General features: G+C 44.9%; 1 protein-coding gene across 1 annotated transcript; it reads left to right on the top strand.

Moving 5' to 3' along the window:
- Positions 1-13,313: 13,313 nt before the first annotated feature.
- Positions 13,314-14,237, top strand: LOC115476787 (chemokine-like receptor 1). The gene has a single exon (XM_030213366.1). The coding sequence runs from the start codon at positions 13,314-13,316 to the stop codon at positions 14,235-14,237; it is 924 nt and encodes a 307-aa protein (XP_030069226.1).
- The last annotated feature ends 1,642 nt before the right edge of the window (positions 14,238-15,879 follow it).

Below are 15,879 nucleotides of genomic sequence, written 5' to 3'. Positions count from 1 at the left end.
GAGAAACTGAAATCACAACCTAAATTCAATTATATTCTACTAGTATATCTGTAATGAAGGGACTGATTAATTAGTTTTTTAATTATGTGGGGGAAAAAAGACCTCAGTGAAAAAAAGAACACACCTCAATGACCACAAGGCAAGACCTTCAAAAGAGGTGGTTCATACTAATCATCAGTTATAAAAAACAAACAAACTCCACATTCAATTATGACTACTGAAAAACAACAGTCAATGAAAATACCCCAAACAGTACAGAATCTAAAGAACAGTTCTCAAACAGAAGAAGGTCCATTCATTTCAATATGAACCAATAATCAGCTTCATGAATACTTATCTTTAAAGTTCAACCATGTTCCCGACAGGGGTTCCCTGTTTCACTTAACCAGGTGCTTCAGTAGAAAAGATCCACCAGTGATGAAGAACACTGGACTGGAGCATCGAAAAAACCACTCTGAACTAAAATATCTTCTGTGAAGCCTCTGCAAAATGGCTGCGGGAAACACAAAAATGCCGTAATTTAAAATATTGGCTTATCTACATCATAACTAACATGATGAAAAGGTCACCCTAATGCATATGTACAAATGGAGAACATAGTGCCCCCTATATTATCTTATAAAAATGCCTTCCATTCTATGGCTACATTTAATTCCCCAGTTATAATTGACCATAGGGAAAATATCCAACTCTGCTCAAGTTAATGTGGCAGACATTGGATGTCTCCCTGGCACTCAGTAAGAATTAATTGTTCCAAAACTACACATTGTAAACTGGAAAACACATGTTGTTTTTCAACACAATGAGCAACTAATGGTTCCATCATTTTCTTTGAATGGATACAATGGCTACGTTCAATGAGACGTGTCTTTAGTTGTCTGGGGGCCCCTTTTACTAAGTCGCATAAGCGTCTATGCACACCAAAATGGATTTACAGCATGACTACCACGTGGCTGTTGCGGTAATTTCATTTTGGTGCACGTCCAATACACTCATCTGAAAAATATTTTTTATTTTCAGATGCGCGTAACGGACGCGCGCTAAGTGACATTTGACACGCGTAGGTCATTACCGCCCAGATTCTTTACTGCTAGGTCAATGGCTGGCAGTAAGGTCTGAGACTCAAAATGGATGCACAGCAATTTTGATTTTGCCGCACATCCATTTTCGACAAAAAAGGCCTTTTTTACAGGCACGTTGAAAAATGGATTGGCACACGCCCAAAACCCGCGCCTACACTACTGCAAGCCATTTTTCAGCGCCTTTGTAAAAGGACCCCTAGATGTTTGTCCCACGTAATACAAATTACAAGGACACCTATGAACGTAGATCGAGCATGGTATCGGAAGATTGGAGGATGGGGTTTGTGACAAAGCAAGCCCCAGAGATCACCCCATGAAGCAGTTGAGCCCAGAACTACGGATCCCAGAAGTCTTTGAAAAAGGAGAGAGGAGAGTAGCCCTGAAAAGAGGGAATGGTTTCCCAGCCCCAGCAGGAGGAGCCAGGGCTTGAGGCAGAGTGAGCCTGTTACTGTCTTCTCCACTAGGGGGAGAGGCAAGGTTGAAGCTCAGTTTCCCTGGCTTCGTCATCAGTATATAATTCCCCCCAGCTGTGGGAAGGGGGAAGCTGAGTTCCTGGAGGCTCTCAGTCCCTAGGAGAGAGGGGATACGAGGAGAGAGGGAGATTCCATGGAGTATGTGGAGGAAGGAAGGAACCTGCCACTAGAGCTGCCCAAGGGAGAGGAATCAGCTACCATGGAGTGGGAGGATTCAAAGGTTGCCCTGCCCAGTCCATGAAGGCAGTGGAGGAGGCCACAGCCCAAATAGACTACATTGCAATAGTTAAATTTTAAATGAATCAGAGATTGCACAAGTAGCCTAAATACATGGTTTTTAAAATGTATCCTATTCTTAGCTTCCTTAGTAGTGAAAAAGAGGTTCTTATTGCTTTATCTACATGATGTTTCATAGACAACTGGATATCCACATTCACGCCTAATATTCTCACTGTCAATTCCAATTTAAAATCAATAAAATTAATAGAGAATGACTGAATATCCCTATTTCCTCATAATTTCCTAATAAAAGAAATTTCTTCTTCTCCCTGTCCAATTTCAATTTATGAGATATTATCCAATCATCCATTACATCCAAACATTCTTTCATTTTCAATAACAATAAGCTATGATCATTAGGCTTTGGCAATATTATTGTGATGTCATTGGTATAGATATGTCCAATTCAGGGGGTTGGAGTAGATCTTTATGGCAGAGGCAACAATACTTAGCTATTAAACAACCCAGCACTGACAAACACTCAACTGGATACTTCTTTAAACATGCTTTTTGTATCACACTTTTATGTAGCAAACCACATAAGCCATCAGTGATGACTCATGACTCACCTTAATCTTCATTGGCTCGAACTACTTGGGTATGACCTAAGCTTTATTCTTCATTCTTCAACATCAATTTATCTTCCTAAAATGTATCAAAATTTCACTTATCTAAGAGATGTGAACCAACCGACATGGGCCATGTTTTGTTTCTGCATCAGAGGAGGTCCTGTATGTAACTCAGTGTTCACAGTCTGAGATTTTTACAGAAGAGTTGACCTTTCTGATCGATGAGTCATCTCACCCAGAGAGTTCTGGCTGAGGTGCCTTAAGTGATAGATACTATTTAGCCTGCTGGAGAAAGTGATGAGATCTACCAGGCCATGAAACAGCATATCTGGACAGGATGGTCAGGAGCTTAGCCTAGAATGGGTGGCAGAGCTGGTGGTTGGGAGGCGGGACTAGTGCTGGGCAGACTTATATGGTCTGTGCCAGAGCCGGTGGTGGGAGGCAGGGATAGTGCTGGGCAGAATTATACGGTCTGTGCCAGAGCTGGTAGTGGGAAGCGGGACTGGTAGTTGGGAGGCGAGGATAGTGCTGGGCAGACTTATACAGTCTGTGCCAGAGCTGGTGGTGGGAGGCGGGGTTGGGGGTTGGGAGGCGGGGATAGGGCTGGCCAGACTTATACGGTCTGTGCCCTGAAGAGGACAGTACAAATAAAAAAGTAGCACATATGAATTTATCTTTGCTTCGGTCTTCACCGAGGAGGATTTGGGGGGGACACTGGTGCCGGAAAGAATATTTGAAGCGGGGGAGTCGGAGAAACTAAACAAATTCTCTGTAACCTTGGAGGATGTAATGGGTCAGTTCAGCAAGCTGAAGAGTAGTAAATCACCGGGACCTGATGGTATTCATCCCAGAGTATTAATAGAACTAAAAAATGAACTTGCGGAGCTACTGTTAGAAATATGCAATCTGTCCCTAAAATCGAGTGTAGTACCGGAAGACTGGAGGGTAGCCAATGTTACTCCGATTTTTAAGAAGGGTTCCAGAGGAGATCCGGGAAATTATAGACCGGTGAGTCTGACGTCGGTGCCGGGCAAGATGGTGGAGGCTATTATTAAGAATAAAATTGCAGAGCATATACAAAAACATGGACTGATGAGACAAAGTCAGCACGGATTTAGTGAAGGGAAGTCTTGCCTCACCAATCTAATGCATTTTTTTGAGGGGGTAAGCAAACATGTGGACAATGGGGAGCCGGTTGATATTGTATATCTGGATTTTCAGAAGGCGTTTGACAAAGTGCCGCACGAAAGACTCCTGAAGAAATTGCAGAGTCATGGAATCGGAGGTAGGGTATTATTATGGATTAAGAACTGGTTGAAAGATAGGAAGCAGAGAGTAGGATTGCGTGGCCAGTATTCTCAGTGGAGGAGGGTAGTTAGTGGGGTCCCGCAGGGGTCTGTGCTGGGTCCGTTGCTTTTTAATGTATTTATAAATGACCTAGAGATGGGAATAACTAGTGAGGTAATTAAATTCGTCGATGACACAAAATTATTCAGGGTCGTCAAGTCGCAGGAGGAATGTGAACGATTACAGGAGGACCTTGCGAGACTGGGAGAATGGGCGTGCAAGTGGCAGATGAAGTTCAATGTTGACAAGTGCAAAGTGATGCATGTGGGTAAGAGGAACCCGAATTATAGCTACGTCTTGCAAGGTTCCACGTTAGGAGTTACGGATCAAGAAAGGGATCTGGGTGTCGTCGTCGATGATACGCTGAAACCTTCTGCTCAGTGTGCTGCTGCGGCTAGGAAAGCGAATAGAATGTTGGGTGTTATTAGGAAGGGTATGGAGTCCAGGTGTGCGGATGTTATAATGCCGTTGTATCGCTCCATGGTGCGACCGCACCTGGAGTATTGTGTTCAGTACTGGTCTCCGTATCTCAAAAAAGATATAGTAGAATTGGAAAAGGTACAGCGAAGGGCGACGAAAATGATAGTGGGGATGGGACGACTTTCCTATGAAGAGAGGCTGAGAAGGCTAGGGCTTTTCAGCTTGGAGAAGAGACGGCTGAGGGGAGATATGATAGAAGTGTATGAAATAATGAGTGGAATGGATCGGGTGGATGTGAAGCGACTGTTCACGCTATCCAAAAATACTAGGACTAGAGGGCATGAGTTGAAGCTACAGTGTGGTAAATTTAAAACGAATCGGAGAAAATTTTTCTTCACCCAACGTGTAATTAGACTCTGGAATTCGTTGCCGGAGAACGTGGTACGGGCGGTTAGCTTGACGGAGTTTAAAAAGGGGTTAGATAGATTCCTAAAGGACAAGTCCATAGACCGCTATTAAATGGACTTGGAAAAATTCCGCATTTTTAGGTATAACTTGTCTGGAATGTTTTTACGTTTGGGGAGCGTGCCAGGTGCCCTTGACCTGGATTGGCCACTGTCGGTGACAGGATGCTGGGCTAGATGGACCTTTGGTCTTTCCCAGTATGGCACTACTTATGTACTTATGTACTTATCTTCTTGGGCAGACTGGATGGACTATGCAGGTCTTTTTCTGCCGTCATCTACTATGTTACTATGTTACTATCCTGCTTATAATCGAAAGAGAAAAACGCCTATATTGTGACCCAAATCGGGAGATAGACGTTTATCTCCCAAAAACGAATAAAGCGGTATAATCAAAAGCCGAATTTGGACATTTTCAACTGCACTCCGTCGCGGATGCGGACAACGTTGATGGGGCGTGTCGAAGTCGTGGTGAAGGCAGAACTGGGGCGTGGTTATCTGCCAATCAGAGATGGGCGCCTTTCGCCGATAATGGAAAAAAAATATGCGTTTTTAGCGAGAATTTAGGGCACTTTTCCTGGACCCTGTTTTTCCACGAATAAGGCCCCAAAAAGTGCCCTAAATGACCAGATGACCACTGGAGGGAATCGGGGATGACCTCCCCTGACTCCCCCAGTGGTCACAAACCCCCTCCCACCACAAAATATGCCGTTTCACAACTTTTTATTTTCACCCTCAAATGTCATACCCACCTCCCTGGCAGCAGTATGCAGGTCACTGGAGCAGTGGACTTCAGGCAGGTGGACCCAGGCTCATCCCCCCCCCCCACCTGTTACACTTGTGCTGGTAAATGGGAGCCCTCCAAACCGCCCCCCAAACCCACTGTACCCACGTGTAGGTGCCCCCCTTCACCCCTTAGGGCTATAGTAATGGTGTAGACTTGTGGGCAGTGGGTTTTGAGGGGGATTTGGGGGGCTCAACACCCAAGGGAAGGGTGCTATGCACCTGGGAGCTGTTTTACCTTTTTTTTTTTTTTTGTAAAAGTGCCCCCTAGGGTGCCCGGTTGGTGTCCTGGCATGTGAGGTGGACCGGTGCAGTACGAATCCTGGCCCCTCCCACGAATAAATGTCTTGGAGTTATTCGTTTTTGAGCTGGGCGTTTTCGGTTTCCATTATCGCTGAAAAACAAAAACGTCCAGCTCAAAAAAAGATAAACGTCCATGTTTTTTCGAAAATACGATTCGGTCCGCCCCTTCACGGACCCGTTCTCGGAGATAAACGCCCATGGAGATAGGCGTTTCTGTTCAATTATGCCCCTCTATGAGATGTTGCCACCAGTGATTATTTATTTATTTATTGCATTTGTATCCCACATTTTCCCACCTATTTGCAGGCTCAATGTGGCTTATATAGTTTTGTTAACTTACGTGGAGGGGCATAATCGAACGTCGCCGGCCAAATAGATCGCCGGCCATCTTTTTTGTCGATAATATGGTTTAGCCCGGCCAAATGCCGTGGAGTTCGCCGGGTTTGAGATGGCTGGGTTTGTTTTTCAGCGATAATGGAAAGTTATGTCGGCCATCTCAAACCCCAGCCAAATTCAAGGCATTTGGCCGTGGGAGGAGCCAGCATTTTTTGTGCACTGGCCCCCCTGACATGCCAGGACACCAGCCAGCCACCCTAGGGGTCACTGCGGTGGACTTCAGAAAACCTCCCACGTGCATAGCTCCCTTACTTTGGGAGCTGAGCCCCAAACCCCCCCCAAACCCACTACCCACAAATGTACTGCACCCTCCAGGGACCTGCATACAGCCTCTAGGACTTATTGCTGCTGTATAACTTTGGCACACCAGTTCACACCTGAAGACTAATCTCTCTGAAAAAGTCCTTTCTTGAAATAACCAAGTTTACTCACAGTTAACTGCAGATCAGAGGTTGTGCCCCACTGACAAAGAGTCCCCTGGTACTAAGATTAGCAGTAGGTCACAGCTGGCACAATGGTGTACAATGCCCTCTTTCAGCACCATTCAAGGTAAGAACTACGTTCTCTAATGTGGGTAACACAGGAAAGGGAACTCAAACTGCCTTACAAAAATGGCCACTACCGCATGGACTACAACAGGAAACAAAACAGGGCACACTCTGACCCAGTTAGCAGGGGGGAAAAGCACCATGGGAGTAGAGCCCAGTACCGTACACCCACCACAATGCATTGCTAATGTGACTCTACAGGGCACCTAACAGAAAAGGTGTCACACTCACCCGAGAGCCACATCGCAACCAGGGAAAGGCTGTCAGAGGATACAACACATTCTGCTGTCATAGAGGTGGGTACGGCATTTGAGGCTGGCATACAGGCTGGCAAAAAGGGTTTTTAGTTTTATTGTTTTAGTGTGGGAGGGGGTTGGTGACCACTGGGGGAGTACGGGGAGGTCATCCCCGATTCCTTCCGGTGGTCATCTGGTCAGTTGGGGCACCCTTTTGAGGCTTGGTCGTGAAAATAAAAGGACCAAGTAAACCCGGCGAAATACTGCTTAACGCCGCTTTTTTTTTTTCCATTATCGGCGAAAGCCGGCCATCTGGTAGCCATGCCCATGCCCACCCATGTCCCGCCTTCGCTAATCTACCGACATGCCCCCTTGAACTTTTGCCGGCGAAGCGACGGGGAAAGCGGCGATGCTGTCAAAAATGCCACTTTTGATTATACCAATTTCGCCGCTTTTAAGAAATCGCCGGCCATCTCCCGATTTGTGTCGGAAGATGGCCGGCGATCACTTTCAATTATAAGCTGGATATTGGCTTACATAGTTTTGTTAACATTGACGTTTCAGTATGTCAAGTACAATTAGTGATGTGTGGCGATTAGGTAAAGGAAGAAAAAGGAAGGAAGGGAGTGATTGGGTAGTTATATAAGGTGGGGGTTCATGGTTGAGTGGATTGGTTAGGTGGTTCGGTGAGGTTATAGGTTCTCTTTGTAGGCCTTGTTGAAGAAAAATGTCTTCAGAGATTAGACATTTTCATAGCTTCTGTGATGAACTGACTGTTGAATAGGGCCTGATTTACAAATGACAACAACTATATGTTTTCATCTGCGTCAGGCCAAATATACTTGAAGAATTCATTTGTCACATTGGTATTAATGAATGCATTCGACATGCTAGAGAAGTACTTTTCTGGCCATCCATGAATTGTGAAATTGAGAACGTTCTACTAGGCCATGGCAAAAGGTTGGAATTATCAAAATAACATATCTGCAAATACCACTATGATGTGAAACAAAGGAGGCAAAGGCTCAGAATATACAAGTACTAAAAAGCACTTTAGGTATAAATGTCTATCATACACATAAAAACCTTTTTTTTAACAAGATAATAAAAAAATGACACATCTTAAAAATCATTATTTATCTTATTGATTGTGAAGTGCTTCCAAACTTGGTCTGATGTGTTTCGCAGTTCTGCTTCAGAGACCAGAAAATACACTCACAATGTGTCAACTGCCATTCTGCAAAGAACATAAAATAATAAAATTCACATCTCTATAAATCATTCAGAAACAATATTTTTTTATAATAAAACTCAATTCAGTTCAGTTTCACACGTGCTCCTTTCAAGCTATCCAGCTGCATAAACATGGCACCTAGGCTTTATGTCATACGCTGTGATTTCAAATGTCCAATAAGAATTCTTTGACAAATCTGCATGGTAACCAGACACTAAAGTATGTTCACTTGTTATGCGCCAATGAAAAGTTCTTAAACAAGTATGCATGGCTAGCTAACCAACAGAAAAGTGCTTACATCTAATGGGCCTATATGTAACACCTAATTAACCCCTTGTTTACTAAGAGGGGCATAATCGAACGTCGCCAGCAAAATAGTTCGTCGGCGATCTATTTTGGTGGTGGCACTACAGCTGGCCGGAACCATATTATCGAAAAAGATAGCCGGCCATCTTTTCTTTCGATAATACGGTTTAGCCCGGCCAAATGCCAGAGTTCGCCGGGTTTGAGATCACCAGGTTTGTTTTTCAGCGATAATGGAAAAAAATGCTCGCCATATCAAACCTGGTGAAATCCAAGGCATTTGGTCGTGGGAGGAGCCAGCATTTGTAGTGCACAGGTCCCCCTGACATGCCAGGACACCAACCGGGCACCTTAGGGGGCACTTCTAAAAAATTTTAAAAAATACAAAAAAAACCTCCCAGGTGCATAGCTCCCTTCCCTTGGGTGCTGAGCCCCCCAAACCCACTCCCCACAACTCTACACCATTACCATAGCCCTTGTGGGTGAAGGGGGGACCTACATGTGGGTACAGTGGGTTTTGGGGGGGGGAGTTGGAGGGCTCAACACTTAGCACCACAAGTGTAACAGGTAGGGGGGATGGGCCTGGGTCTGCCTGCCTGAAGTGCACTGCACCCATTAAAAACTGCTCCAGGGACTTGCATACTGCTGTCAGGGAGCTGGGTATGACATTTGAGGCTGGCATACAGGCTGGCAAAAAAGGTTTTTATTTTTTTAGTGTGGGAGGGGGTTGGTGACCACTGGGGGACAACGGGGAGGTCATCCCCCATTCCCTCCAGTGGTCATCTGGTCAGTTGGGGCACCTTTTTGAGGCTTGGTCATGAAAATAAAAGGACCAAGTAAACCCGGCGAAATATGCCGCTTTTTTTTTCCATTATCCGTGAAAGCCGGCCATCTGGTAGCCATGCCCATGCCCACCCATGTCCCGCCTTCGCTAAGCCACCGACACGCCCCCTTGAACTTTTGACGGTGAGGTGATGGGAAAGCGGCGATGCTGTCAAAAATGCCGCTTTTGATTATACTGATTTCGCCGTTTTTGAGAGATCGCCGGCCATCTCCCGATTTATGTCGGGAAATGGCCGGCGATCACTTTTGAAAATAAGCCTGTAAGCCGCACGACAATGCTGACACAGCCCATTCAAAGTGAACGGGCCATGCCGGCATTAGCGCACCAGCAGCCGCAAGCACGGCTTAGTAAACATAGGGTAAATTTCCGGTGGCTAAAAAATGCAGAAAAACAATTGTAATGTTTAAATCTTCACATATTACAATATTCACAGAAAAGAAATCCATTCCAGTTTTTCTTTTAAATTTTTAGGTTCCATGGAATTCAGCACCGTTCACAATGGAGTAGTTCACGCTGGCAATGACCACCTCTTGGACTAGGTAAAACTCAATTCAGTACAAAACAGCGAAGTAAGGAAAAATCATGAGATTCAGTGAAACAGTGTGACACTAAAGGAATATTTGTATGCTGATTGTTAATAATGCTATGATGTTTATTTATGCACAGTCTAAAGGCTGGATGCACAAAGCTTACCGTGCACAAAAGGGTTTTTCCATGGCTCTAATGTGTGCCATTAGCAGCCACTGAGAACCCCATGCAAATGTATTACAATGAGTGCATTAGTATTCTAATGAGCATTCCGGGCGATGCACAGCTCCAGAGTGCCTAGCTCTAACGAGCTAATTTTATGGCTGCTCTGGAGCTGTTGTAAAGCTGTAAAGGCTGCCTGCTTATGCTCACTACCTCTCCTGCTGACCCCCCCCGCCCCAGCGACCTCCCCCTCCCAAATCTTTACGATTCCCTGGTGGTCCAGTGAACCCATGATCCCCTCCCTGCATTTTCCCGCAGCAAGAATGGCTCTGATGGTCTAGTGAACCCCTCTTCCCCCTCCTGCACCCCTTTACCAAGAGTCGCCCTGATGGTCTAGTGACTCACTTTCCTCCCCATACCTTGAAAAATATGGAGGCAGCAGGGCAGGAGCAGGGTTGCCAGATTAACCAGTTCCAAACCCGCCCAAAACCACAGGCCCCCGCCGTCATCAACCCATCTGGCAACCTTGGGCAGGAGCAACACCTCCTCCCTCCTGCCTTCGGGCTTACCCTGCTCAAAATGGTGATGTGCAGCCCCTGCCCTGTGCATCACGGGATGCACTGGATGGGGCTAAGCACCATATAAGGAAGAAAACTCCTTATATGGTACTTAGCCCCACCCAATGTATCCCAGAATGCACCAGTCAGGGGTTGTGCGCTGCCATTTTTCGCAGGGTGGCCCAGAGGCAGGAGGGAAGAGGTGTCACAGGGGTCACCTCCATCTTTTTCTAGGTACTGGTGGGGAGGAGAGGAGAGGAGGGGCAGGGGTCACTAGATCACCAGGGCGATTCTTGCTGTGTGTGTAGAATCAGGAAATGGTGCGGGGGAGGGGTTTACTAGACTACCAAGGTGATTCTTGTTGTGGAGGGGGAATGGGGGTCATGGTCCACTGGGATCACCAGGAATTATGTAGTGAAAGGGTTTGATGGGGGAATCACTAGACCACCAGGGAGTTTTTTGAGTTGCATTGGGGGGGGGGGGGGCTCAAGAGGGGATCCAAGCAACGAAGTGTTGTATAGAAACCCAATTTTAGAGTTCTTGGTTGAGGAATAGGGTTTTCAGAAAAGGGCATGCTTAACTTTGGACACTTATTCATGGAGAAGGGTGGTGGTGGGGGAGGAGTGAAGGGAAACTTGTGCAGGGTCACTTGTAGGGCTTGGGGTTTCATACTATCCTTTTAACCAGCAAGGCCAAATGGCACAAACAACAGAAATTGACCATTTTTGTGGTATTTCATAAATGAATAGGATCTAAAAATATATAAGAATTGTTTCCATATGTTACCAGACATTTACAAGAGGAAATTTCAAGAAACAAATGGTGCCCACTGCCAAAACTTTGGGCTTTAGCTGTAGTAAAGCCTTTCACTTCACCTGAGTCTGTCTGGAAACATCATTATTGTTTGACCACAAAACAGCTCACTTTTGGGGGGGGGGGGGGGAAGCCTTCATTCCTAACATCTTTTGGTTCTCTGCTTGAAATGAGACCAGCAGAGTTGCTCTCTTTACTATATTATCTTAAGAAGATTTCAAAAACTTAGACAAATCTAAACTATCAGGTGAATTAAGTGAGTCTCACAGGGCCCCACCCGATTGGCTATTCTAGATGTCCTAGGCAAATAGCAGAAATTACTAATTACTACTACTACTACTAATTATGAAATTTTCCCAAGACAGCTTGAGCTCTTCCTTTATATACATCTTAAAAAGTTCAAATGGAGCTAGATAATGAGTCACTGGAAAATTCAAAAGTCTTAAATTATGGGCTCTTGATGCATTATCTAAAGACTCCATTTGCATATGAATAATCAAGCTATCTTTAGTAGCTGCTGCAATAGCCATTTGACAGAATGTAACTTGAGACTCCACTTCCTGTAAATGATACTCAATTTTTTGGAATCTATTTTCTTCCTGTTTAAATTTACTCAAACATCTTAAGTTTTTCTGAAGAGATTTTTCCATCCCTATAACTAGAGACATAAGATCTTTCAGTGTAACATCTTGCTGGTTATAAGAAGGGGCAGCGTCAACTAAAGGAGCTTGTACATAAGAAACAGCAAATGGTAATTTAACAAGATATAAGGGAGCTTCCCTTTCATTTGGAGGTCTGACCAACTTCCAACTCAAACCAGGCTGTGGGGGAAAGGTTGTATCTCCTGACAAAAGAGAAGCTTCAAAAGATGAAGCATTACTCACAGTAGCTGGTACAGGGCAATTGCCCTGGGACCCCATGTCACTGGGGGCATGCAAACCTGCCTGAAGTTTAAAGAGGGACAATCTGTAAGCAAGCTTTGTGGGCTTCCTCCCTAGCATCTGCCCTGGGTCCCATCATGTCTAACACCAGCCCTATACAGAAGGAGCCAATACTTGTAAGCAATGGTCCGTGGATCCGTTTACCATGATAGGATTCACAGCCTTTCTTCTTCCTGCCTTATGCTTCCCCATGTGAGAGGTGCAGAATAACACGCTCCTCAGTTGCTTCGATGGGGCTCCAAAGGGGTGGGACCTGCCCCTTCAGGCACATGCCCATGACCATGTTCTGCAGTAGGGATGCATTAAAATATCTGACAGTAAGGTGGCCTCTCACAAGATGACCCGGAGGCTTGAGGCATCTCCTTTACTGCCTGTACATCACCACTCTCCAACTCCAAAGTGGGAACTGATGTTCTGCAGCAGGGAGGCATTAATATGGCTGATACAAGAGGGCCTCTCACAAGCTGACCTGGAGACTTGGGGTGTCTCCTTCACTGCCTGCAAGTCACCATTCTACAACTCAAAAGTAGGCACCCTTTTTTGTGTTATTTCAAATAGGAAATGGTATACAAAAAAAAAAAACAATCTAAGAAATGTCTTTAGTGTTTTATTATTATTTTTAAACTGTATATTCTTATATAGAAAGTGATATTTGAGGGGTTTATATAATGAAATAAAATAAAATAAATGCCATGTATCCATACACCTGTCCATCTTTTCATGAACCATGTTATAAATCTACAGTGTATAAGCCATGCTAGAAGACACCTTCACCACTGTCTGTAAATTCTAGGCTGGGAAGCATATTATAATGCTACCATAGCTTACAAGCCTATAATCCCCAACAACTCTTTCCTCTATAGTTACCCAGAATTGTGTCATATCAAATCCTAGCCCCATAAAAATGCACACTAGTATCACTGCCTAATAGTATACCCAGAAGTTAGCTAGATTCATGCCTTTGAAGTCCCCAGACTGTGTATAAATATGTGTTATTTTTTGCTTGTTTTTGTTTATGCAGAACAGAAGCAATGGTGGAAGTATTTGTTTCACCAGTGTTCCTCAATGTAACATCAGCCCAGGACAGGGAGACTAGTACAGAAGAGCCAGTCAGTATATTAGGAGCCACCATCAATGCTTTCATCTTTGTGGCTGGCACAACAGGCAATGGTCTGGTCATCTGGTTGATGGCCTTCAGGACAAAGAAGAATGTCTTGTCTACTTGGATTCTCAACTTGGCTGTGGCAGACTTTGTCTTCTCTGCCTTCCGCATCTTGGCTGCTGTCCGAGATGCCCTAGGGGACCAGTGGCCCTTTGGCCTGGCCCTTTGCAAACTGAGTGTTTTTGTGAAGCACGTCAACCTCTACACTAGTGTCTTCATACTGGCCATCATCAGCATTGACCGTTGCCTCCTAGTGACCAGCCCAGTGTGGTCCAGGAACCATCGTACTGCTAGACTTTCTTCCACCATTAGCTTTGCCTCCTGGTGCTTGGCAGCCATCCTTAGCATGCCACACATGCTATTTCGTGGGACCTCCCTGAAAGGAACTAGGATAAAATGTACCTTTGAAGGTACTGAAGACCACATCAAGCTTGTGCTTTACCTCATCAGGTTTACCTTCAGCTTCTTTATTCCTTTCATGGTGATTACCACCTGCTATTTGGCCATTGCAGTGAAAATTAAAAAACGGCAGAGGACCCATTCCAGAAGATTCTTCCAAATAATAAGTGTCATTATTTTGACCTTCTTCCTTAGCTGGTTTCCCTACCATATAGTCAGTTTACTAAAGTTCACCCAGGTGTCCAGATCTTCCTTGAAGGTTGCGTACAGCTTGGCTGCTGGCTTGGCCTACCTCAACAGCTGCATCAATCCACTACTTTACTGCTTCATGGGGTATTTGACTAAGCAGTCCCTGTCCTCCCTTCTCAGGAATGTCCTTAGTGATGGACAATAAAGGAAGAACCTGAGATGTAACTCAAGATGGAAGAAACTATAACATTTTAGTACTAACATTAATTCCGTTGACTGTAATAAGTGATTCACTAGAACTCTTCCACAGAGTTTGTTGATATGGGGAACTATCCTGATGCGTGTGCTATTAGTACACATCTCTTACTATAAGCAGTATAACAGAAGGTTCCTGAAGAGACACTCCTGTTTCCTAAGCTTCAGGGTAACACAGAGGGGGGACAATGTCTCCAAATGGCTTAGTTATGAACATTCCTTGACAGTAATGAACCTCACTCCCAAGCCAGATTAGAGGAGCAGCCTAATGGCTAGTGCCGTGGGCTGAGACCCAGGAGAACTGAGTTCAGTTACCACTGCAGCTCCTTGTGACCCTGGGAAAATCACCTAACCCTCCATTGCCCCAGATACAAAAGCTAAGATTGTGAACCCACTAGCAACAGAGAAAGTACCTGTGTGTATTATGGAAACTGCTTTGGTTGTATGATTTCAAGCTCTCAAACTTACTGTATCAGAGGGAAAACTAATGAGTGGCAAGTATTAGTTGTGGCACCAAAGGCTTCTAAAAATTACATATGAGCATAGAGCCCCAAGATAACAAGATATGAGCCAGATCCAGTCTCAAAATGACTGTTGTGGCTTCTGGCAGCAGTCTTGTGAGATTTCTTTGCCCTTGATTGTCTTCTCTGTCTGTATTTTTAGATTGTAAGCTCTATTGAGCAGGGACTGTCTCTCTGTGTCAGGTGTTCAGCACTGCGTGCGTCTGGTAGCGCTATACAAATGTTAATAATAATAATAATAATTGCCGCTTGAAGTCACAACAGCCATTTTGACAAAAGTGCTGGCGGGGGCAGGAGCAAGTGGGGACTGCTCCTGTCCCAATGACACAACTGGACCACTAATGTTAGTAAGGTGGGCTCCGAGGGGTGGCGAGGGGAGCCTATAGGTATCAGGGCTCCAGGATGGAGGCTGCCTTGGAGGGGAGTTGCTCCTATAGAGAGGGAAGAGAGTGCAGCACATTGACGTACCAATTAGAGGCTGATGGTTTTGGTTTCAGCTGAAACCAAGCGATGAAATTCGGTCGTAAGTTCGGTTTCAGCTGAAACTGAAAAAAAATGGTTTTGGTTATCCTCTAACTGAGTTTCAGGGTGATACTTCAGAGGCCGTGAAGAATCACATGTGGCTCCTGAGCATTGGAGCAAGTGGAGCTAGAGGCAATATAGAGTAAAATTATGTTGATTAGGTGGTAACACAGTGCTTCTCAACTCAGTCCTTGAAGCACGCCTAGTCCCATCAGATCTTCAGGATATCCACAATGAATATGTATGAGATAGATTTGCCTTCTTCGTATGTAAGTCTGTCTCTTGCATATTCATTGTGCCTAACACGATATACCCTAATGCGTTCTGCATTAGTTTTGGGATGTGTGTGCGCTAACCATGCACTAAATATTTGTTTCTATTTTTTTTGAGGGGGCATGTCAGGACAAGTGTTCCTGCACTTACCAGTTAGGGCATATAAATTACAATGCGGTACCTGGTTAGTGCACAGATAACATAGGAGCCCTTACCACCTCCAAAATAAGGTGGTGGCAAGTGCTCCGGCAATAATTTTAAAAAATGACTGTGCAC

Source organism: Microcaecilia unicolor, chromosome 8, assembly GCF_901765095.1.
Source record: "Microcaecilia unicolor chromosome 8, aMicUni1.1, whole genome shotgun sequence".
Classification (NCBI taxonomy): Eukaryota; Metazoa; Chordata; class Amphibia; order Gymnophiona; family Siphonopidae; genus Microcaecilia; species Microcaecilia unicolor.
This window is presented reverse-complemented; position numbering and strand designations above follow the sequence as displayed.

Excerpts from the sequence above, each read along its gene's own strand:
- LOC115476787 (XM_030213366.1), top strand. The coding sequence starts at position 13,314 with ATGGTGGAAGTATTTGTTTCACCAGTGTTCCTCAATGTAACATCAGCC.